Source organism: Oreochromis aureus, linkage group 22, assembly GCF_013358895.1.
Source record: "Oreochromis aureus strain Israel breed Guangdong linkage group 22, ZZ_aureus, whole genome shotgun sequence".
Taxonomy (NCBI): Eukaryota; Metazoa; Chordata; class Actinopteri; order Cichliformes; family Cichlidae; genus Oreochromis; species Oreochromis aureus.
The window spans coordinates 12085621-12111169 of NC_052962.1; the positions used below are offsets into that span (position 1 = coordinate 12085621).

The following is a 25549-nucleotide window of genomic DNA, read 5'->3' on the forward strand; positions in this document are numbered from 1 at the left end:
TTTGAGGTTACAAAGATCAATGCTGATTTTTTTTTTTAATGTATTTATTTATTTTTGTCATTGAATCAGTTTCTTTTTTCCTCTTCCTCTCCAGCTTCTTCGCTTTGTTTTTAGTTTTATAATTTTAAGATTTGGACGCCTACATTTCATACAGCAATACAGCTAAAATTGATGAAGTTCACAACACTGAACAATGATTTTAGGGCGAATTTCAGTGGTCAGAGCTCCTGTTTGAACAACATCAAAGTGGTAAACATAGGTTATCATAAATGTTAAAAAATTAAGAGACAAAAAACAGTAAACATTAGTAGTTGTTTAATAATTAAATGGCTAATATTAACGCGTATTGACATTAGTCGTTACATTATTGGGTAATTCATAATAGTGAATCTTTTGCACTACATCACACAACTGAAAAATTGTATCTATAATGATGTTAGCTAAGGTGTTTACCATTTTCATGAAATCGGCCTTAAATTTGTCATTCTGATTACGGCACGAGGCTTTTGTGAACTGTTTGGAGCTGAACGCAGAAGAACTAAGAAGGTATAGGAGCCTATAGGAGCAAAATAACATTCAAGCAATAAAAGTGTGCAAAGATCCAGCAGTCTGGATGTGATTGGTACTTGACCCTCTGTGTCACCATGCCTTTTGCATGTAGATGAGCAGAATGTCCCTGTACCTGAAGCTTTTGCTCGTGCCACATAAGTGTGTAATAAATAATGTTGGTGAGTCTGCTCTGCCTCGAGGCCTCCCCTCCAGGCTGTTCTGTGGAATTTACAACTTTAATGGCATGACCCACATCTCACATCTTTTCATGTTGTTGTTCTCATTTCTTCATGGCAAGCGCATGTCGCTGCCTGATGTGACATTCGACATGTCCAAAATATTGTAGAATTGTCTCTCAGGGTTTTTTCTTTTTTCTTCCCAAATTCTGAGTTTTTAACAGGAAAACTTGGACCATTCGATTCCACTGACGCAGGCTATAATATTAATGTAGAGTCAGTTCTGCCCTTGATACCTTAAAATCAACAAAAGTGCACATGTTAAGTTTGAAAAGTGAATGTTACAGTTAGGTCCTTCAAAGTCTGCAGACTGTTAAAGCTTTGCTGTCTCTTTGATAGCTTTGTTTTGGTTTTCCATCCTAGTGATGGCCTCTCTCTGAGCCTGGCTCTACCAGAGGTTTCTTCCTGTTAAAAGCATGTTTTTCCTTCCCACTGTTGCCAAGTGTTGCTCATAGGGGGATGTCCGGTTGTTGGATTTTTCACTGTATTATTGTAGAACCTTTACCTTACAGTTATAAAGCGCCTCGAGGCAACTGTTGTTTTGATTTGGCAATTGAAGTTCTAGTCAGACGCTTTCAAATACAAGTCCAACACATGGAGTCATCTCAGAATCTTTTATCTACATAATTTGTCATAAGGTAACCAGGGAACAGGGCTCACCTGACCGTGACGCTGCTCATCAGTAAATTGGCCTGTTACTTTTGAGCAGGGGTCCCCAATCCCAGTCCACGAGGGCCGGTGTCCCTGCAGGTTTTAGATCTCACCCTGGGTCAACACACCTGAATCACATGATTAGTTCATTACCAGGTCTGTGGAGAACTTCAAGACATTCTGAGAAGGTAATTTATCAATTTAAATCAGCTGTGATGGATCAAGGACACGTCTAAAACCTGCAGGGACACCGGCCCTCGTGGACTGGGATTGGGGACCCCTGCTTTTGAGCCTCTGAAATTGGGGTACTGTTTACTGAAAAATGACCATAAGTCCTAAACAGGTAAAGTTGTGGTGGTACATAGACACAATTACAGAGTGTCTCACTGTCCAAAAATCTGTGGGCTGTAACTGTAAATAAAATTCTTGGCTAAACTCCTTTTTAAAAAGCAAGTTCATAGTCTTTTACAAAAACTGGTTTCCTCCTTCATAACAGCTCCAGGGGAAGAATTTTGAACCTTTATTAGTATAGGGCATTAGAGAGAAGACAGGAAAAATGTGAGAGCAGGGGGAAGACGAGCAGTAAAAGGACTCGGGGCAGATTCAATTTTTGACATTTTTTTTTCCCCCTTTAAATTTTAAAATCAGTGACTGTGTAATACACCCATCCTTTGCAAATAACTTGACACATCACTATTTCATCAAATATTAGCATTTAATGAAATACGGAGTCTAGAAACCTCTGGGCGACGACAGGATGGCAGTGTCCATCTTTCACGTACAGTCTGTGATCCTAACATAAAGCTACGACTCTCAGGCATGATTCTCCTATTTCTGATAAAAACACAGTCCTTATAAAGTTAAAAACTTGCAAATCCACTTAAACTGATCTCCTAGAAAGAACCTGCCTCAGAGTGAAAGAGGTACTGAAGACAGAGGCAGGCTGAGAGAGAGCACTGCCTTAAAGAGACTGTATTCTGTGCAAATCAATAATATTGATCCTTGCTCCTAGAGGCCTGGTGTGTTATGTAATCTCCAACACTGTGTATGAGAGAGTATGATTCACCTCAAGGACCGTTGATGACACGTGTGGAGCAGATAGGATTAAAAATGTGTGAAGGGCCTTGCAGCTAAGATCTGCTGCCGTGAAAGAAGACTCCTGTTGTTTTTCCCTTGGCCATGTTACTACGTGCACAAATGGCAACCTGAAATAACACAGCTTTGAGGTATTGGTTTCTGAATGCTCCATATTAAACTTTAGTGATGATAGAGGTGTTCAGTGGAATTGACTCCCCACTCCATTTGTCACCCTAAATGGCTATAAGAAGAGTCTTCATCTAAAATAATTTTCCCACCTGTCTTAAACATTACAGATTTCATTAAATAACTGGTCATGCAGTAGTCACTTGGAGGAGCTGTGTTTGATCCCTGTACTGCTGATTCGCAGCTATTCGTCAATCGCTCAACTCCACCCCACATCACCTTCCTCGTCCTCCTCACCCCCTCCTCTCCAAACCAGCTGCATTCCTCGCTTTTGTGTGTCCTGTGCTCCTGGAATTTGCGAGAAGTCATCGGGGGAGGGATGGGACAGGAAAGCCTGGAAGAGGAAGGCACTGAGTGACAAAGTGGTGCCGAGATCGAAGTGAGGGACTGAGGTTAACAGAAGGAGAGACTGTAAGAAAAGCACAAGAAGAAAAGGATCCAACAGCCAGAGGCAGAAAGAGGAGGAAGTCGGATAAAGGGGGAGGTGTGCGTCCTATTAGATTATCCTGCTCCCCAGGGGAACAGCCAGTATTGATGGATTGATTGCAGGCCCCTCCCCATCCACTCAGGTCTCCTGCTATTGGGTGCCACTGATCTGGTGTCTCTTTGGGATATGACGCCTTGTGCATATTTAATTAGCCCTCCATTACAAGCGATCGGTATTCAGGCAGGGGGGTTTAAAGCAAAGCCCAGTGTTTAGCAGCAAAGGTTAAATGACATCTTCCATTTCTGTCCTGAGGGACATTTTTGTCCACGATGATCAGTGCAGCTATTACATCTCCTGTATATGGTGCATCCTGATAAACATTGGGAGCGTATTAGCAACATTTGTGTTAAAATCTCAACAAGCCCAAGACTTCTTTCCGGATTGAGTATTGATTGAGTTTCGGTGGCCTCTTGGCTGCCATGTTTAAGAAGAGAAGTGCTCTCAAGGATGTTGAGCTCTGTTAGAGCCTCCCTGCTAGGACATGCATATGGATAACTTCTTTATCATTCAAGGCCTTTTCTCTTTAATTAGGGCGTGTGTGTGTGTGTGTGTGTGTGTGTGTGTGTGTGTGTGTGACTGACACTTATTGTGGTGTTTAATTTATTCATGCAGCTTGTCTCATTTTACCGTCGACCTTTTGTTGACTCACAGCAGCAAAACACAACAGCTTTTCAAACGCCGACGCTGCATCCACATTACAGTCGAGATGAGGGGTCGGGCACTGTTTCAGAAATAACATCCATCAGTAACAGGCGTGAAAACGCATCACCTGAACATTTGCTGCTCGTGCTAGTAGCGTTTTAAAATGCAAAAAACAAAATACAGCATAGATGGAGGTCAGCCATGCATCTAAATCATTATCCATGTTAAATCAGTGAATGAAAAGCAATAGTGAATGATGCAAAACTGTGTCTCCATCACCTGAATAGCCTCAGGTCTTAGTTTTTGTCTTTGACAATATAATTATAATAATTTGTCTTTGGTGCAATATAATCTGATTGAACTGAAAGTTTAAATTCTCAGTGGTCCAGTGACATCAAAGTGGTGTGGACACGAGTCACAGACGATAGAAACATAAACAGTCAGTCACAGGTAAAGCTGGGTTCTCTTTCACTACGTTATTACAGCTGGATACTGAGAGGACGGATTGTTGTGGTTGAAAGTATAAAATTCACATGTAGGCAGTGGCTCAGGTCTACTAGTCCTGTGCTGAATAATGAATGCATATGTGAATGGTGATGGTGGTAGTAGTACCAGTCCATTTACCATTTTATGTGGTATTGCCATATTTTGTGGCAATTTGGAAATTTAAAGGAGACCTGTTGCTACTATGCTGCATAATTGTTTATACTTTGATCCATCCAAAGCTACCCTAGCAGACTCGTTTATCTTACACTGGACCTCAGTGCATTGCCCTTATTATGTCCACTTTCTGAAACAAGCTGCTTTAGGTCCCGCCCCGTGCTCCCTTAAGCCAGCTTTCTTCTGTTTGGTTGCCCCGCATAAACCGACGGTTCGAGAAGCAGATGGGTGGGGCTTTCTTTGCCAGACACGACCATATTAGCAGTATCTGAAAGACAAGACTTGATTGTATTATTTGGAGATGAGGTTAATGTGTCAGCATGTGTGTAGCATTAATGTTAAACGGACTGGTTCTTATATAGCACTTTTCTACTCTACCTGAGTATTCAAAGGTACAACATGCTTCACTCAACCATTCACATTCATATAAGCATTTTTTTTCTATATGTAAGTGCTATCTAGCTATCTAACATTCACACACATTCATACTCTGATGCATGCCTGTGAGAGCAATTTGGGGTTAATATCTTGCCCAAGGATATTTGGCATGCAGACTGGAGTTGCTGTGGTCAGCACCCAGACTTTGGCCCCTTTGAGATTGATGTTGAAGTCTGAACCCACAGCTGAAACGACGTGTCTGCTTCCTGTTTCCTCAGGTGTTTCTGTTCTTCTGTGAAACCTGCACGGTTCCTATCTGCAGAGAGTGCAGCGTGGGCCGTCACGTGGGCCACACTTTCGTTTACCTGCAAGATGCCGTTCAGGATTGCCGGGCCATCACCATCCAGCTCCTGGCAGATGCACAGCAGGGACGACAGGCGGTGCAGGTTGGACCGCAACCTCACTGACAAATTCTGTTGTGTTTGTATATTGGTGGTGGTGAGGTGACTCAATGCACTGTGTGTAATATTAGAGCAGAATCAAAAGAAAGTGATTTGAGTGTTAACTCAACCAAACAATTCAATGATTTACAGGTAAGGTTGTCCCACAAAAACAAGGTTCCTGTGAAGATTAAAATATGCAAATGAACCTTTATCACTGCCTAATGAGGCCGAGTGGAAACTAGAGAGCAGCTGTGTGTCCCACCCCCCCCACCCCCGTCTTCCTTCAGGACAGAGTGACCACCTATGGGAGACGGTCAGCTTCAATATGTTTGAGAGTGACCAGTCCCTGGTGCTGGCAAGCCTCAGGGTTAGAGGTCTCCAGCTGGCCCTAAAAAAGGGGGGTGGGGCTGTATGGAATGAGTTCTTTTGAGTGGGGGTGAGGGTGTGGGGGGGATAGGGCTGAAGGTCAAAGGGGAGGAGGAGTGGAAAGGAGCATGGGGGAGGGTAGATGAGGTATTTAAAGGATTTCAGAGAAAGGAAAACTCCCCTCTTCTTTCACAGAAGTGCAGCACTTTGCCCCCCTGTATTCACTCGCTCCCCCTCCACCTCTTTCTCCCACTCCCACACAAACACACAACACCTCTCTTCATTTACATAATTATAGATTGGGTGGCAGCTTCCAAAGCCCCCACCCCCAACTGAAATTCCTGCTTATACAGTGACACATGATTAAGTTGGGGAAAAAATGTGAGTTTCATTAAGAGTTTAGTCTGCCCGTTTGTTTTGTTTTTTTGATTTTTTTACACTTGTAGTTTTTCACATTTAAAAATTCCAAACAATGAGCAGAAGGATTTCCTGTGATTTCTGTGAGTAATATTAGAATCTTCAATTATTCACATGTCAATCTAAATTTGGATTAAAGTTGGGGGACGAATGGATAAATTGCAATGAGCAGTTCTTAAAAAAAAAAAGGAGTTTAGAAATTCCTTTTTGAATACCTTGTGGTCAAACACTCAGCCAATCGTAAAGTCAAGTAATGGATTAGCTGTTAGTTTGAAATGGTAACCGTGGCTCACAGGGATACGTCAGACACACGAGTGTTATCTAATTTGCCTCAAAGGCGGGGCGGTGGTTGTGACCTTGGTAAACGCTCACCCAAAACATGAAACACTAGCTCATTGCGCTGAGGTCACATGACTTGCTGGCATGTACTATCTATTCAGTAGAGCATGTGCCTCACCTATCCATTTCCCAGCTTAACCTCTGTGTGACCGCGCCCTGCTTTGTACCTTAATGGATGGGTACTTATAGGGATGCACTGATTGTGAAATTCTCAGCAGATACTCGTGTTTAAAATAGCAAGTTAACAAATGTGGCTTTTTCGTGTGTTTGTTTTGTTGTTTGTTTTAACCCTTGGTCTTTGTCACACTGTCTGTATCTTAGTGCTGCTCGGCTGATTTATTGGTGCGTGAGCAGCGCTTATGTCAACAAATTCTGAAATGTCACTACACAGATTTGCCCAAACTCATGGCCAGATATAAAAATCATGTCCCACAGCACACACTGGGAATCATCATTATCATCAACAACAACAACAAACACCACACGCTTGGTTTAACGAGAAGCACTGGGGTACGTGTAGCTGGGTCATAAGATACACCACCTGCCATCTGGCAGCACCTTGGGCTGTGTGTGTTTTTGTGTGTCTGTCCACTTTTGTCCAGGTCACCGCGGGAGTAAATACTGACGCCAGATAATGTGCAAACACACACGTAAGCATAGGCACCACACACACACACACAGACACTCTGCTGTCCCCTGAGGTAGGAAATTTCCGCCCACTCTATACCCATTATCTTCCTTGACCCCTGACCCTGGACTTGTGACCTCCTGGTTGGCCGGAGCTCTGTGCCTCCGAAGGTTTGATTGGTTAGTTTGACTCTCTTTGTGCTGCAAGCTGTGCTCCTCTGGGAATGTGAAGAGAAATGCGGAAGATGATGGAGACGCAGAGACTGCAAGGGAGAGAGAGATGGAGGGGTGGAAGCAGGAGACGCAAAATAAAAATCATGGGGAGGGAAACTGAGAAGGTTAAGAGAGCAGAGGGTGAAAGAAATTGTTAAATAGATTTCCTATCACTGTCAAAAAATCAGTCTTGTAGAAATGTACAGACGGTGAGAAAAAGGTGGTAGCATTTTAATTTCAACGTGGCTCCTTATTAACTTTATTGATAACAGTCGGCCCCTCTGATTCCTTCAGAATTCCCGTCCTGCTGTTTCTTCTCTGGGGGCCTGATTTAGTTGTCCCTTTAGCTGGCTGTTTCAAATTGCCAGGCCAAAGAGAAAAGAGCCCTGCTGCAAGGCTTTGTTGCTGCAGGGATGCATTGGGGGGTGGGGGGTGTTATGTGTCTTAAGACAGGGGCTGCAGATCGCGAGCCACGGTGGTTTAGCTGACCTTTGATCCTTGCGGCCGATATCACAAAGGAAGACTTAAACCCTCCTCCCCTTCGTCCCTGTGAGGTCCTGTTCACCCTCTGACCCCCCAGAAACTGCCAGAGGAAAGGCCAGATAAAACTGAGGCGGGGGAGACAAAGGGAAACTCAGTGTTGTAAAAGCTAAGACCTTTTGTTTGGTGCTATTGCTTTTCAGTGCTTGTATTGATCCAGGTTATAAACGTGCTCTTTCCGTTGAGCCCGACTGTAAAATGAGACTGCTTTTAAGTTCACAGAGATTCACATTGTAAATACTTTAGCCTAATTTCACCAGTCTAACCATGCAGTGGCATCTTCCAATACTTTTTAGTATCCATTCCTTGGACTTTAAATCCTCAGTGTCTCCACAAATGGAGAAATCCACTTCAAACATGATCTTCATGTGATTTTTTTTTTTTTTTTTTTTTTTTTTTTTCTTCCCCTCAAAGTCTGTCCCTTCAAGCAGGAAGTTGCATCATTTTTGGGCAGTGTGAAGTGACTTCCTACTCCTGGCCCATGTTTCCTCTTCCCTTCTAAAAGTACAACCAAATGTGAAAAAAGAATAGATCACAAAATCTCTGCAGGTGCTCGTGCACTGATTTGGAAGGAAGATGTCACATACAGTGTCCTTTCTTTTATGTTTCCTGATCCTCTGCGTCCTGTTTCTCTGTCCCATCTGGCTAATAAAACGCCCTTTGTCACACTGCAGAGTGACAGCTACATTTGCACATTATAGTCCTCTCTTTGTGCCTTACCATTGCTAGTGGTGTGAATTTTTTTTTTTTTTTTTTTTTTTTTTTAATTTATTTATTTATTTTTTTAAATAGCAGCCTGGGTTTTCTTTCTCGTTCTGATTGTCTCCAACATGTTTCTATGTCACATCTTACAATTTTGTGTTGTGTGTCTCTAGCTAAGCATGGACAAAGTCCAGGCTATGGCCGAGCAGGTGGAGATCAAGGCTAAAGTGGTGCAAACGGAAGTGAAGGCTCTTGTCCTGAGACACAAGAAAGCGCTGGAGGAGAGGGAGTGTGAGCTTCTATGGAAGGTGAGCTGCTACTTTGTGTATTTATCAGCCTTTATTGAAACATTTCTACACCTGACTTTGAAGTCATTTTATTCAAAAGGGGCATATTAGTGTAACGGCTAACCTTTTATCTGTAGTCCTTGGCTGGCAAGACAAAAACAATGAATAAGAACATTAAAGCACCATCAGACAGCGTATAACAAATACATAAGATTACATTGTGAAAATCCAATAAGAAAAGATAGAACAGCTAATAAATGTAAAAACACACACCATCAAAAAGAACAGATCAGTCCAAAATGAATGCTCACGGATCTGATTCCTCTTTAGCCATTGAGTTTTAAATGGATTGGCGGTAGTGCATTGTCTTATTACAGCTGAAATATTAGTCCAAATGTCACTACCTTTGACTGATAAGACTTCTTTACTAAATATTGGATGTCTAAAAGGTATGCTACTGGTCACTGTTCATGGTCAGCATGGTGGCGTGGCGGGTTAGCACTGTCCTCACATTAAGAACAACCTGGGTTTTAATCTACTGACCGGCTGGTGTCTTTCTGTGTGGAGTGTATGTGTTTTTCCTGTGAAAGTGGGACTTAAACAACTCAAATTAGACTCAGATGTTGCCTCCAGTGTTGCCGAGTTACACCTTACTATAGGAAAAGTAACTACAGGTCATGTTGTAGCAACAACACTGCAACAACAAGGATAAAGGACATTACACAGAAGAAAAACACCCCACACTTCAGAATTTGTTTGGATCCAAACTTGTTGTAACGTATAAACAAAATATATAAGAACTTTTCCTCAAAAACACACTGAAGTCAGCATCAAGCAACAGTTAGTTCTTCCTGACGTTTCTAAACACGAAGGTGAGAAACGGAGATTCTGGATTAATCCATTTTCAAGTTGAAGCTGTATCACGACTGCTTACATATTTAAGGATGTTACCATTTCTATATCATTATATATTCAGCATCTGTGCATGTCTTGAGCTGTGAGTGCATTTGTTGGGAAATGCAGTGATGTGATTGGCTGGATCTGTTTATTTGCATGTGAAAAATGGAGCTTGGTTCAAAAATAGTCCAGAAAAATTTTTAATGCAGGAAATATTCACATACATGTTAAACATCCAGCGTTTAAAGGACTTCAGGATTTTTGTTGTTGTTTTTGTTTGTTTGTTTTTTTTATCTGGTTTGCTCCATCCATTTTCTTTCTCCTTTTCATCACTCCGACAATCCATGTATGCTCGACACAACCTGAGGTCTTCTCTCTTTTCTACCTTTCAGTAAAATGACTGTTACTTTAAGTGGTTCATATCCAATGTAATCATCTCAGCTTTACCATTCACGCACACCAGTGCAGGAGTAAAAATGCGAATGATAGCGTCACCATTGGGGCGCAGTCTCCGTGGGGATTAAACACGGGGCTGTAAATCATAGTTTAATGATTGAAAGCGTACATGTCGAGATTGGTTAATTAAACAAAATTGAGGCAGCAGCTGTTACACTGACAGTTTGGCCTACAGAAGAAGCAGGGCCACCCAGGTTTAAAGGAAGATCCATCACTCTGGGATAACTCTGCTTCCAATTCTCCAACATGCGTACCATTTGAATCACATAAAAATAATCCGTATGTCACGAGTTTAGGAAATATGACTAAGTCTGATATTTTGACCTGATGGAGCGTGACACAGTGCTCCTCCAAAGTCTTATTATTTAAGTCATTCTTATGCTTTTTCATTTTTCTCATTTTGAATCCTCACCACAGTAATAGCAGCCTTACATCCTCACAACACTTTGGAAGTCCTTAGCATAATATTGATGTGCTATGAGTGAGTTTTACAAGCTAGTTTTGTTCCATTGTGTGTCTGTTAATTTAAACCAAATGGTATTTGGGTTATTTGTAACTATTTTTCAGTAAAAACACAATTTAAAGAGGTTTTTATAATGGCCAATTGGAGTAAAACACGATGAGCATCAACCTAAATACAGTGTAACAGTGTAACCAGTGTTATCTATGAGGACACTTTCCGGACTTTGCTCTCATACTATGGGGAGCTTGCAGGGTGCACTGAGCAGCTCCTCATGTTTGACTTACCGTACTGCATTTTAAACCAATGCAAACGGGCTCCTGTGCTGTCCTCCAAAATACCAAGTGCACATCTCTCCAAATGCTCCAACAACCAACTTGAGCATAAGGATGATTTGCCCACAGACCGGTCGTACCACATGTGAAACAGAACAGGGATGTCGTCATCTTCTGGCCACTGTGAGGGTTACTGGTGGGCCCAGTGGTGCTAGAATAAAGGAAACCGTCTCCAGTCAGGTGCTCTTCAGTCACCCAGCGCTGTATATCTGAAAGTGGACAGTTTCATGACTCTGAGTTGAGGGTAAACAAGCTGCATACGTGACTGAGTCGGTGTGCGCCTGAATAACTAGGACAGGAGCTGGTCCTGCTTTGCTCTGTGTCTCGTTGAAATGCACACCACCTCAGCCATTCTTCTCTTCGCCACATTCAGCCGAGGGACTAAAACTAGTTGTCGGTTCATCAGAAAGCCCAACTTGAGTCTTTGTCCTCGGCGACCCTTAAGTGTAACTCTAGTCTCACAGATGCAAATTACAGTTTCACCTATGCCACGGGTTAACAAAGAATCCCTCTCTTCTGGAGTCTTTGTTTCTTTCAGGGTCCCTCCCCGCTATCAGAAGTCCTTCTAACCACAGAGGCAGTCAGTCTATTGTGTTTTACTTTTTTCTTTTTCTTTTTGTTGGGTTGCAGTAAGTAAGAGCCCAGTGGGTGCTTCTCAGGTTATACCACCCTCTTTAATGCTTTATACTCTCTGACTCTACTGGAACCTAATATGACTTCTAACAGGAGCAGTGTTACAGTTAAACGAGAGTCAAAGTACTTAGAAAGAGGTGGGGAAAAAAAACCACACTTTTTTTTTTTTTACTAATAAATCATTTTGGTTCTTCCCCTCTCAGCTTTTCATCTCCAGTCCTGGTGTCTTTGATACAGTGTTACACATTTTATTGTGTCCTGTTGTTCAACAAAGGAGGTCTCTGGACATTGGTTAGGACAGTGGTTCCCAAACTTTTTTTTGCCAGGCCCCCCTTTTTTACAAGAAAAATGTTCGCGCCCCCCCACCACCTAACCCCCCCGCACAAACACATCCTCCAAACACACACACCCATATTTTGTTTACAAACTCCATTGCGGCTTATTTCACACCTCAAACATTTAGTAAACAATTAAGCAAATACAAGTAAACGGCAATAAATTACAGGTAGTAATAAAATATACTACTAACTCTTTTACGCCACGTCCACACCTACACGGGTATTTTTGAAAACGCAGCTGTTTCTATGCGTTTGGGCTTTTAAATCAACACGTAAAGGCGTTGCGATTCACCAGCGGAGATTATTTAAAACTCCTTTTTGCGTTTACGTGTGGGCGAGGATTACAGAGTTAAATCACGCATAGCGTCAAAGGTATGTGCCTTTTTTCACGTCACGCTGTGCGCCACGTTGTGTTTACAAGAGATGAATTGCAGAATGGCAGAGACAAAATACTGTTACTGTTAATCTGACTATCTTCAGGTTTTACACGCTTACATATACACACGCAGTTACTGTCCCTGCATTTAGAAAGGCAGGCGTCACGGTGTAATTATTTTACGTGTAGTTGTTTTTTTTCCTGTGTAATAATATTCAACATTGCTGTCAATACATTTTTCAAAAATGTCTCTCTGTGCAAAATGGGTTTAAACACAAACAGCTGTGGGATACTGTTTGTCCGTGATTTGAACCGGGGAACAAATTACGGCAGGATCAGCCTGATATTATTTGTATCCACTGTAACTTTACTGCATAAAGAGCTAACATGTCCAAAATGTGAGGAGTAGTTAGTTATTACAAAAGTGTTTGTGAACTAAAAATCAAGAATGTGGGATACTGTTTGTTCGTGATTTGGAGAGCCCAGCGCTGCTCGGACGCAGGGAAACTAATTTTGCAGGGGAGACCTACCTTGGCACTTGTGCAGGTGAAGCCAAAGGAAGATATGCTTCACCATATTTTCCCGTCTTTGGCTTGGAAGGAAGTTGGTTTGGAAACTTATTTGGCGATGCTTCATCTCCTGCTTTGCGTTTATGTGGGAGCCCCGTCAAAAACCTGTCCACAGTGTCCAAGCGCTTTTTTTTTTTTTTTTTTTTTTTCTTTCTTTCTTTCTTTTTTCATACCGCGCCCCCCTGCAATGGCTCTGCGCCCCCCCTAGGGGACGGGCCCCACACTTTGGGAACCTCTGGGTTAGGAAATGTTGACTAGAGTCGTCTTTTTGCATAGATGATGGTGTTTTGTTTTGTGAATGTTGCATTTAAAATATAACAGAAATATATATAAGCAACTATTTAGAACATTTAAACAAATCTTTATCAGTGTTTTTCACTTGCAAAAGTTTTCCAAAAAGGTATTAAGAATATGTGCTACACCAGAGGTTCCCAAAGTGTGGGGCCCGCCCCCTAGGGGGGGCGCAGAGCCATTGCAGGGGGGGCGCGGTATGAAAAAAAACAAAAAAAAGAAGAAAAAAAAAAGAGCGCTTGGACACTGTGGACAGGTTTTTGACGGAGCTCCCACATAAACGCAAAGCAGGAGATGAAGCATCGCCACATATGTTTCCAAACCAACTTCCTTCCAAGCCAAAGACAGGAAAATATGGTGAAGCATATCTTCCCTTTGGCTTCACCTGCACAAGTGCCAAGGTAGGTCTCCCTGCAAAATTAGTTTCCTGCGTCGAGCACGCGCGGTGTGCTCTTCAAATCATGAACAAACAGTATCCCACATTCTTGATTTTTAGTTCACAAACACTTCTTGTAATAACTAACTACTCCTCACATTTTGGACATGTTAGCTCTTTATGCAGTAAAGTTACAGTGGGATACAAATAATATCAGGCTGATCCTGCCGTAATTTGTTCCCCCGGTTCAAATCACGGACAAACAGTATCCCACAGCTGTTTGTGTTTAAACCCATTTTGCACAGAGAGACATTTTTTTTGAAAAATGTATTGATAGCAATGTTGAATATTATTACACAGGAAAAAAAACAACTACACGTAAAATAATCACACCGTGACGCCTCTGCCTTTCTAACTGCGTGTGTATATGTAAGCGTGTAAAACCTGAAGATAGTCAGATTAACAGTATTTTGTCTCTATCTGCCATTCTGCAATTCATCTCATGTAACAACAACGTGCATGCACAGCGTGACGTGAAAAGAGGCACATACCTTTGACGTTGCATGACGAACTCTGTAATCCTCGTCCACACGTAAACGAAAAAAAGGAGTTTTAAATAATCTAAGAGTTAGTAGTATATTTTACTACCACCTGTAATTTATTGCCGTTTACTTGTATTTGCTTAATTGTTTACTAAATGTTTGAGGTGTGAAATAAACCGCAATGGAGTTTGTAAACAAAATATGGGTGTGTGTGTTTGGAGGATGTGTTTGTTTGTGTGTGTGTGTGTGTGGGGGCGCGAACATTTTTCTTGGGGGAAAAAAAAAAAAGGGGGGGGCCTGGCAAAAAAAAAGTTTGGGAACCACTGTGCTACACCATGATTTCATTACTTGGATAAAGAAAATGTTTTTCTTTCAGTTGATAAAAGAGGAGACTCTTTAGTTTTTGCTTCACAGTTCAGAATAATAATCATTTATGTTATGCTTTCTTTGGATTGGCTGGCTTTCACAAATGGAAAATTTAAAACGCAGATGGCTGTTCTGTGCTCACAGCTGATGATGCATACCTGAGACGGTCATATCCTGTCTGACATCATACAGGACTAACAGTAGAAAAAACAGTCTGAAACGGCACATTTAGAGCAGCCTGATGTCTGAGCTTTTTGTTTCAGGGTTAAACATACACCTGATATTTTCACTGTGTATTTATATGATAGAAAATCAGAAGGTGCGAAATCTGTTTCCTTCTAGTCGTATTTTAAGCAGTTTGATAAAATTATTGAAAGTAACTTATGACAGTAACATTACTAGCCTTCATTAAACTCAGTGGTTTAATATTGACAGACATTATTGGTGTGTGACCTGATCCGCATGGCAGAAACTACTCACCGGCCACTTCATTAGGCACATCATTAGGCTCGCTAACTGCTTGTTAAAACACACATCTAATCAATCAATCACATGGCAGCTACGCAATGCGATTTGCTATAGACTTCAGGTCAGGATGATCTGCTGCAGATCAAATGGCACAAGAATGGGGAAGGAAGGTGATTTAAGTGACTTTTAACGTGGCATGGTTGATGGTGGTTGGAGCATTTCAGAAGCTGCTGATGTTCTGGGAATTTCCCACGGAAACATCTCTGGAGTTCACAGGGAATGGTCTGAAAAAGAGAAAATATCGAGTCAGCCTTTAAGTTCTTTTGAACGAGAGGGGTGACACCATGAAACAAAGTAAGTCTGTGTGTGTTGTTGGGTATGTTTTATTTTTGCAATACTCTACTTTGCTATTGTGAGTCAATAAAGTGCATTTGCAATGAGTTGAATCTTGTCGAACAGGGTGCTCTTGAATGTGGGTAAACATTCGCTGTGGCTGTCTTCCTAATCACCCATACCAACTCGTTGCAGGTGGAGAAGATCCGTCAGGTGAAGGCCAAGTCTCTGTACCTGCAGGTGGAGAAACTCCACCAGAGTCTCACCAAGCTGGACAGCACCATTGCTGCTGTAAGCCAGGTGTTGGATGAGGGCCACCATCTGGATGTGTTGCTGGCGAGGGAGCGAATGGTCACTCAGATCCATGAACTCAAGGCCCTCAGAGGCTTGCTGCAGCCACAAGAGGACGACCGCTTCATGTTCACTCCTCCAGACCAGGTCAGCATTAGAACGATCGCAAGCCAGTCTTAGCTTACCTCATTTCACTGTTCAATATTTTCACATTTACAAATAAATGTTATAGCACAGAATCTCAATTAACTGCATCAATGGTCCCTGCAGGCTCTCTACATTGCCATCCAGTCCATGGGCCTGATTAGCAGCGGGGCTTTTGCCCCCGTGACCAAAGCTCACGGTGAGGGTCTGAAAAGTGCCCTTCGCGGTAAGCCTGCCTCCTTCACTGTGGTTGGATACGATCACGATGGCGAGCCACGTCTTTCGGGTGGGGACGCGGTGTCTGCAATAGTCATGTCGGTTACAGATGGTAACGTGTCCGCAGCGGATGTAACGGATCACCAGAACGGCTCGTACACCGTCGGCTACCTGCCAAAATGTGAGGGGGAGCATCTCGTGTCCGTGCTGGTGTGCAACCAGCACATCCAGGGCAGCCCCTTCAAGGTGATTGTGAAGTCTGGGCGGAGCTATGGGTCACTCGGCACCCAAGTGTCATCCTTTGGCAGTGAGGGCGAGGGAGACGGTCAACTGTGTCGACCCTGGGGCATCTGTGTGGACAAGGAGGGATACGTGGTGGTGGCTGATCGCAGCAACAACCGTATACAGGTAGATTTGTTATTGTGATGTCATCACTAATGGAAAGACTTAGAAATAGCACTTTGGAATTGAAGAGTGAGCATGAATTTTAGATGTACAATATAAGGAACAGCTTGGTTTGAGGTCTTTGAGGTGTTTGAGTGATGCTTAGCATGAAAGCATTAGTTGTGTTTACATTAGAGTGAGTGCATGAATGAGTATGAAGCACTGTGAGACTTTTAAAGAGTAATAAAGCAGTGTTTTCTCTCTCCAGATATTCAAGCCTTGCGGTGCCTTCCACCATAAGTTTGGCTCTCTGGGTTCTCGGCCTGGTCAGTTTGATCGTCCGGCTGGGGTTGCATGTGACTCTCAGAGGCGAATTGTTGTGGCTGATAAGGACAATCACCGTGTGCAGGTATGAAAGCCCCGTTAGAGCTGATCAACACAGCTGGAATTGCCTTTAACTTTCCATTATTCACAGAAAAATTAGGGTGGGAGGGTAAAGCCCTTTAAAAAGTCTGCTTTTGATAAAACATAGCTCCTCACGCTTACTTTCTATCTACACCTCATGTAAACATACAAGGCTCTAAAACGTTTGCTCTCTCTGACAGGTGTTTACTTTCGAAGGCCAGTTCCTGCTGAAGTTTGGGGAAAAGGGTACCAAGAATGGGCAGTTTAATTATCCCTGGGATGTGGCTGTCAACTCTGAGGGTAAGATCCTGGTCTCAGACACCCGAAACCATCGTGTGCAGCTCTTTGCCCCTGACGGCTCTTTCCTCAACAAGTACGGGTTTGAAGGGGCCCTGTGGAAACACTTCGACTCTCCCAGAGGTGTAGCCTTTAACCACGAAGACCACCTGGTGGTGACCGACTTCAACAACCACCGGCTCTTGGTTATTCGACCAGATTGCCAGTCTGCTCGCTTCCTGGGCTCCGAGGGCACCGGGAACGGGCAGTTTCTGCGGCCCCAGGGCGTCGCCGTGGACCAAGAGAACCGCATCATCGTGGCTGACTCCCGCAACCACCGAATCCAAATATTCGAGCCCAACGGAAACTTCTTATGCAAATTTGGCTCGCAGGGGAGCAGCTTCGGACAGATGGATCGCCCCTCCGGTGTGGCCGTGTCGCCCGATGGAGCCATTGTGGTCGTCGACTTTGGAAATAATCGCATCCTCAAGTTCTAAAAGGAAAAAACAAACTTTTTTGTATTCTCTCCCTACCTTTGCCTTTTTTTTTTCTTTTTTTCTTTTTTTTTGCAGTTTTTCCGATGAAGGAAACGGTGGAGAGAGAATGGATCGGCAGAAAGGAGGAGAGCTCAAAGATGATTGGGAGCATGCTGAAATGAAGGGAAATTGAAACTATAGATTATTTTTGTCATTTTCATTTCTATTCTTTAAAAAAAAATCTGATACCTGTGATATATACATCAAAGGGGGACCTCTAAAAATTGATAATCAATAGAAAAAGAGCCATATTTCCCTTCCTCTGCCTCAGCTGTTCCGAATTCTCTGCGTCGGCTCTCCTTAAGGAAACATCTCAGGGAATTTCTCACTTGTTCAAATCTTGTACCCTCTGCTCCGTACCTACCTCATTTAGCTCTTTATGAATGTACACGGTCTTCGAGCAGAGGTTTTTGTCCGTGAAGTTTTACAAAGAAGAAAAGTCTACCTCTATACTTTGTTATTTAAGAGAGACAAACAAAAAAACAATAGACTCTACATTTAATATTTGCACAGGATTAATAGAATTCTTTCTGTGCATTTTGAAATTTGAGTAAACCTCCTGAATGTTGTTGCTGAGACAATACTCAGACCGCTGTAGAGGTTGCATGATTCGCCCTAATTAGAAGGCTTGGCTGAGAGGAAACTCGTAGAATAGCGTCTTTTGATGTTTGTAGTTTTGCTTTATTTGTTTCCTTTTTTTTTGCTCTCGCATTTACCGTCGTCTTTGTGCGGCTTTGTGGTGGTGTTAGTGTCATGATAGCCTAAGAAGACTGTGTGAAGCGATGCCAAACTTGATAGACTTAAAGTGAGCTCAGGTCATTAATTAACTGTAACCTCAGGCTCTCCCTCTGGCTTTACTGGCTAAGGCTTTTATGATGAATTTACTGATGTGTAGAAATATAAAGTTCAGGAGGTCAGATTTACATAGCCCCTCTAATAATATGAATTCTTTGAATAACCCCCCATAAACCAAGGCCTCACCTCCAATCCAGTGACTGGATTAGTAATTACTACCCAGTCAGTTAATTAAAGAGAGAGTAATATGCAAGGAAAGCAGCATCCTTTGTCTGGTCTCCTAATAGGAGGGCTAGACAAAGGATTTTGGAATTGAATCTTCCAAGATCTGTACCTAATAGATTTGTCTGAACGTTTAATTAAAAAAATAAATTAAAATGGTTATTTAAGTAATCGAATGACACCCTTATGATGAGGCGTGCTGTGTGACGAAAGCCTCAGAAATGGACACCTCATTTGGCCATCCAGATGACATTAATGACATCAGATTAAAGGCCTAACATTACAATCCCTTGCATTCATATTGTGGTTCAAAGCCACTTTCTTTGGCTCCAGGGGCCAAGTATTCAGTCCTGTCCAATGAGAGAGGACCACCTCCAAAGCCCGGCCCTACTTATTGATGCTTGGAGTTGAGACGCCTCCAGACTGAACGCTAGTAGACCAATTCCTCTAAAGATGGAGGTCTACAGAATAACTACTAGAGTCAACCAAAGTTAGAAATTCTGCACAATGGCCAACAGAAGATTTGGCGATTTTAAAGAAAATCAGAATCTCAATTGTAAAACATTTCTCAAATAATCAATGTTGTTGAGAAGTGTAAAAGTTGATAACACTCATTGAAATGAGTTGTGGGTTTTGAAGAAGAACACGTGCTTGGGGTCACAGTTAGTTGTGCACAAGTACTTCCGCTTCCCTCTAAGACAGAGGCCCTGCCTGTGCGAGTGCATTTTTAAATTAGATCCTTATCATAGAGTACAGGAGATACTTCCACCAAAGAAAATTCTCCCTCCCCCCTCACCTTTATCACCCCCAGCTCATCGAGCAGTGCCACAGTTTTACCATAGGCTCAAAGTAGCGTCTTTGGTCATCCTCACACACATCCAGATTCCCATAAAGTGATGGAGACTCGTTTGTGGTGAAAGCACTATGGGAATCCCCTTGTCCTTCAGTCTGGCTCTCACCACAAACACCAGACTATTGCGGTTTTCTTAGCCTGTTCCTTAGCCTATTCCTTGAACTATTAAATATTGGCTGACTGGCTCTCACCTCTGAGGTGAGGTCTGTCTGCACGTGATCAGGATTTCCATCCTCTCATCTCACATTTCCTTTACCTCAAAACTCCTGTTTCATATACCTCAACTCTTAAAAATACCTCAAGTTTGTCACTCGTTGCTACTGTGCATGTAAACCTTCAAATACCTCTACTTTTGTTATTCATTCTGAATAGATCATGTTTACTTTTATTTATGCATACCTCCTAGGATATTTATACCTCATTCACATACCTCACAGTACAGTACATGCCCCATAGTTCTAGGACCAAAGATCCACGGTACTGTTCCAAGTTTGAATGAAATGTGCTTTATGGTCATCGCTCCATGCTCGTAAACCTGAACAGCCCTTGGTTTGTTGCATCTACTGTAAATGTCCTGGTATGTTTATGCTTTTTCTCACCAAGAAACCAAATAATTCAGATGAAAGCGTTGTGCCAAAATGATCTGTGATAGTTCTGTGCCAAGCAGAGTTAAAAATTTTTGGACCACGCCGTTGTAGACAACTAATGTCACTGGACTATTATATCAAAGATACAAATGTTTAATCAGAGCACCTGAGGATAAATCCTCTTCCTCTGACTGGATGCACTTAAGAGGGCTGGGCCCCGTTTACCTTTACCTCATAATGATAATGGACATGTCCATTCCACTTCTAAGTTGTTCTAGTGAGCCGGGGGTGAGGGCAAGAGGAAATGTCCTCTTTTAAAGCGTCACCGTCACATGTCCGCCTTTTTTTGACTGCACATGAATTACCTCTTATTTCAGCACAATATTTCAGCGTGGATTTTCAGGATGCTTGGTGTTGGCTCTCCCAGAGGAGTAGCCTCTGGGAGTATCCTTTCAGACTGGTGGTTTAAAGCAGTGATTCCCAACTGAGCAAAAGCTGTTCCCCAATAAAGATCGAGTGAAGATGAAGAAATGTGAGGGGTAAAGTTAACTTAAAAATAAATCAGGAAAAAGCTGCAAAATGATTAACTAGTATCTTAAAGTGAGAAAGTGGTTGGAACACTTGATTGTGAGCCAATGAGATGCAACGTAGTCACAACTTTAATGTGTTGTTTCTACACAAATTAAAATGAATACTTTTTAATAATTTAAATGTTATATGATGTCCCTGAAAATGACATTTAAACTGTTCACTACCCTTGTACTAAATTTTTGTATGAAATAGATGTTTTTTTCCCACTTTTTAAAAGGTGGGGGTGGGGGTGCACAGTAAAAGATCTGAGGAATCAGTGGTGGACTGAGTCACCAGAGACCCAAGTTCGAGTCTTGCATTTCAGATTTTCAACATCATTTTTATCATTTCAAGATGGGATTTCATTTGATTGAGGTTAGAATATCACATCTGTCACCTCTTCTTAAATCTTTGTTTTCTTGGTTTCCATGGTGACACGTCCCCACTTTCTCTGGATAAAATCGTAGACTGTATACAAAAGATAGACTTAGCTACCATGATGGCGTCCACTGTTATGTGAATCTCTCAAAAACCACATTTTTGATGAAGGGCAGGTCAGATTGTGAAACTTAATCTTTGGCTAACGAGTAGTTAATCATAAATCATTAGCCAATGAGCGTACCACGGATAGGCCTCCATTTAAAAACATGGTACAAAATGGACATGATTTACAAAATGGACTTTAGTATGACTTGAGACAAGTGGCTGAGCACATAAACTTAGGAGGAAAGACAAGACAGCCATTTCCCCACATATTTCTGAAGGACCAGAAGCCTTTTTTGGAACTACAGCTATCGCCATCAAGTGGCCTTCGGATAGAATGCAGGTTTAAGGCACTGACATATCTGCTTCGTTTTTCCAATCCAAAATCTACGTCCATGTTTCATGATACTCTGTGGTGAAAATTCTGCTTCTGACAAATGACTCACAAATTTGTGCTCTGTCACAATTCATGTCTATGAATAAAAATTTAAAAAAACACAAAAGACAAAAATTAGCCGCAATGTTTTTTTGGGGTTTTTCTTTGACAGTTTCTGGTTTGGTGCGAGACCAGGCTGGAGTACACGATGGATGAACTGTTAAATTGTTTGCTAAAAGCGTAGCCAAACAGTTGAATGGCAGTATGGATAAACAAATAAAACTGAATGGGTAAACAAAGGATCTAAAGGACACCTTAAACAGCTAGCTAAAATGTTTCCAATTTTTACAAAACATTCTGTTATTTGACTAAAAGTACAGGTAGCAGATACATTGTTAGCTAATAGCTTGGATTGAATAGTTAAAATAGCCAGATGAAATGTGAAAAAAAAAATAATAAAAATGTAGTAGTAGTAGTAGCTGCTACGGGTAGTGAATGAATGGCGGGAACATCGTGAAACAGGTTGGAATCACTGGTTTAAACAAATGCATGACAGGATTGTAGATGTAGCTGTTAGCACATTTAACCACTGCTGCTTTGACTACAACACCCAGTTTTAACCAGTAAGATTTTTTTTTCCTCTTCTCAGTATTACTCTTTGACATGTTCGTTCGTGTTGCATTGGGTTTTAGTTTTTAGTTAAGATTACAGAATTCTATCTTTAAGATCCTTAGGTCTTCACTCTTAAAGAGGAAAAAAATGTATTTTAAACCTTTTTATTTTGATTTTTAATTTTGTTGCATGCTTTAAAAAGTCTATGTATTATACTGATGTCTCTTTAGATAGGTGTTGATAAACTGAGATGGAGTGGGTAGCTGATTATTGGGGTGGTGTTACCAAAATGGATGCCCAAAGATGCGTGTGTGTTTGAGCGCGCGAGCGTGTGTTAGGATTGCGTCGGATGGAATTAACCGTTGACTTTTGTGATTGTATTTCCTGTTCTCTAGAGGCTCTGCAAAGCACCCACTGTTTGGGTAGCCATACTTTGAATCCACAGAAACAACCGGCAGAGTTTTGACTGGCGTGACCCTCGACCGTTAGTAACGAATTTTCCTCAACTCCCTCTAAAATGCTTTATATGAGCGGGCATATAAGCATGCTGTCCTTTCATGCTGAAGTGATGTAAAAAGCTTCCCTGCTCAAATTTAAGATGAGAAATCCTTTTAGTTGGTGTGAGGAACAGCACAAATTGCCTCCCCCTTCTCGAATCCGAACCCGACAGCGTGCAGGGACGGCCGCTGAGCACATGATCAGTCGACTGCGGCCCTGCTCTGCGTTGCTTCTTGTTTTGTTTTTTTGTTTGTTTTTGTTGTGCTACCATTTTATTTCTGGCCTCACACAATTTCACAGGAGAGAACAAAACGAAGCTGCACCACGCCAGGTGTGCGAGGTAATAGACCTGCTTTTAAATGATTGTATACTCTAAGAAAAGAACGAGAAAAAAAAGGGGGTTTGGATGTTTTTAGAAAGGAAAAAGACAAAACTCAGGTAGTTCTCAGCAGCGCTGTGCTGCAGGTGTCTCATTGAATCGTGTAGTGATAATGTAGTGACTTTTTTCTCCCCACCCCCCCACTGTTATGATCTCTGTACTAGTCTGATTCTTTGTGTGTCCACTTGCATATTATAAAACAAATAATTTCTCAATTTGAAAATAATGCTTTCAATTTGTACCCTGATTTTATTTTTCTTTCCCCCTCTGGTTCAAGTTTTGTTTTGTTTATCTTTAACAAAAAGTACAACTATTCACACCACTTGATGCTCATTGGCCCTTTTAGAATGTATTTTGTGAAGAAAAGGGTTAAATGGCATCTTGCTGCTCACTCGCCGGCGCCATCTGCTGGTGGCAGATACACGACACAGCAGAGACCAGAGAAAATCAGCGTTTACCACCGGCCGAGGTGGGAGCCGTTCGCCCTGAGCCGGCTCGTCCTGTCAGCGGTGTCCTGTTCTTCCAGCAGCCAGTTGTCACATGTCGAGTGGGCGCCCTGTGCGTGTGTCTGCGTGTTTGTGCGCTGCATTTGTCGTCTGTGCAGAAATCCACTGAATGTATCCTCCTCACAGTCCAAGAGCTGGGGTGAGCCCGCGTGGCCAGCTGAATTTAGATGAGTGCTGCTGGTGCTTCTCATCCACGCTGCGCTGTGTGTGTGTTGTTATCAGTTAAATCTCAGTGTGTGTTTTTACACACACGCACGTTGTGGTGGATGGAAGTGCAAATGTCAGGTCTTCAGTCTAAATAAGGCATCGGAGACTATAATATAACGGCCACGTGCTGCTCTCTCTGCACTCTGTGGACTTTAAACATTTCCTATGCAGTTTTTTTTTTTTTTTGTTTTGTTTTTTGTTTTGGTTTTTTTGGGGTTGTTTTCTTTGTTTACACTTAAATAAAGTTGCATTTCTTTGACTTAAACCTCCCGTGACTTGTTTTTTTTGCTCTTGGTCCGTGCTAAAACATGAGGATTGTTTCACACAGCCCTGTTTCATCACATGTGGGCCGGACCAGTGAAATTCTTTTAAAATAACAATTTTTTTTTCCTTTTGGGATTTTTGGTTTTTGTTTAACGAGCCACCCATTTTCAAAGCAAACGGTCAGCTTGACACTACACATTCAATAATCAGTGAAACCTTGATACAACCACTGTTAGTACTGCAGCCGAGACCTCACTCTGATAACACTACAGCTAATCACTGCTTCCTAATGAAAAGCACAAGAGGCATGCTCAGTTCTCAGACGGTGTGGCTCAGGCGTCCACTGAGCCGTGCTGCCTTTAATCGACCTATCCTGGCCTACTTCCCCAGACAGTATATTGGTATTTACGGTGTATGCAGTCCAGTGGAAAAACTAAGCTCACCCAACAATTCAATAGCTTGTAGCACCACTTCTATCAGCAATAACATCAACTAATCTTCTGTATGACTTTATCTGTCCATCACATTGTTGTGGAGGAGTTTTGGCCCACTCTTCTTTACAGTGTTGGTATTTGTGGTTTATGTACAGCTTTCATTTCAGTCAGATTGAGGTCTGGACTCTGAACCACTGTTGCACCTTGATTTGTTTGGGGTCATTGGCCCGAGCTGGATCATGAAACTAGAAAATCTTTAGCTGTTAAACAGACAGCCTCACTTTTGACCCCAGAATACTTAAGTATACACAGAGGTTCATGGTTGATGCAGTGACTGCAGCGTGTCCAGGTCCTGTGGCTGCAAAACAAGCCTGAATCATTAGCTCTCTACTACCATGCCAGGACATGCAATACTGGGAAGACTGTAGCACTGTGTTAACACACACTTTTAAACGCTCCAAACCAGCAAACTGCCAAAACATCTGCTTTTATAGACATATGAGCATACCTGCTGATGATCAATCAATCAAGTGCATTTGATTCACAATGCCTGGTTGCTACTTACTCAGTTATTTCCTCTGGAAAAAATAATTTCCTGTTTTTTCACAAGAAATTATTTTATCACTTTACTACACAATACTGTGTATTAAAGCACACATTTATTTTGAGCCTAAATAACGGTGAACTTACACTTAAGGAGCTGTGTTAAGTTTCTTATGAGCAATACCACACACACCAGTTAAAGCTTCCAAGAATAACTGGGTAAATGGGTAAACCTGCTCTAGGCCCCCCCTCAAGATTACTATTTAACTGGATTGGACAGACACTGGTTTCACTGGGGGAGGGAAGCAAGCGCTTCATCCTATTAGGCAATGATCCTTTCTTTGCTAACAGCTTTACAGTCCCCACAGTGAGGAAAAAATGAGAAGTTTAAAAATATGTGAAGGAATGGTTTACAATGATTGCTAATATTTGGAGGAAACTCTGAAGACAGTATAAAACAGACTTGATCACAGCAAGTATCTTTTAATTAAAGAAATAAATACAGAGCTTAGCACAAAAACCACAAAGATTTTGAGCAGTGTTGTAAAATTGTGCATTAAGTTTTAAAAATCTGATGGAACTCATGTTGATGGTCCTTGATTAGCGCATTATGGGCTGTCATCGCCACCTGGTGGACACGATGGGTAAAAATAATCTTTGTTCAAAGAAGTTCCAAGATCATGAGACAAGCTGACATGCAGGACTGAACTCCAGACCTGCGATGATCG

General features: G+C 42.0%; 1 protein-coding gene across 2 annotated transcripts in view; it reads left to right on the plus strand.

The window, feature by feature from the left end:
* trim71 (tripartite motif containing 71, E3 ubiquitin protein ligase) overlaps positions 1–23845 on the plus strand; it is a 37024-nt gene extending 13179 nt beyond the window's left edge. The window contains exons 2-8 of one of the 2 annotated variants that reach the window (XM_039605641.1): positions 5145–5312; positions 8687–8821; positions 15436–15678; positions 15802–15901; positions 16019–16299; positions 16544–16684; positions 16881–23845. In XM_039605641.1, the coding sequence (XP_039461575.1) occupies positions 5145–5312; positions 8687–8821; positions 15436–15678; positions 15802–15901; positions 16019–16299; positions 16544–16684; positions 16881–17453 (1641 nt within the window). In that variant the 3' untranslated portion in view covers positions 17454–23845. Of the gene's footprint in view, positions 1–5144; positions 5313–8686; positions 8822–15435; positions 15679–15801; positions 16300–16543; positions 16685–16880 lie in introns of both variants that reach the window. The other variant, XM_031740141.2, reaches the window with a different exon arrangement.
* Positions 23846–25549: the final 1704 nt, after the last annotated feature.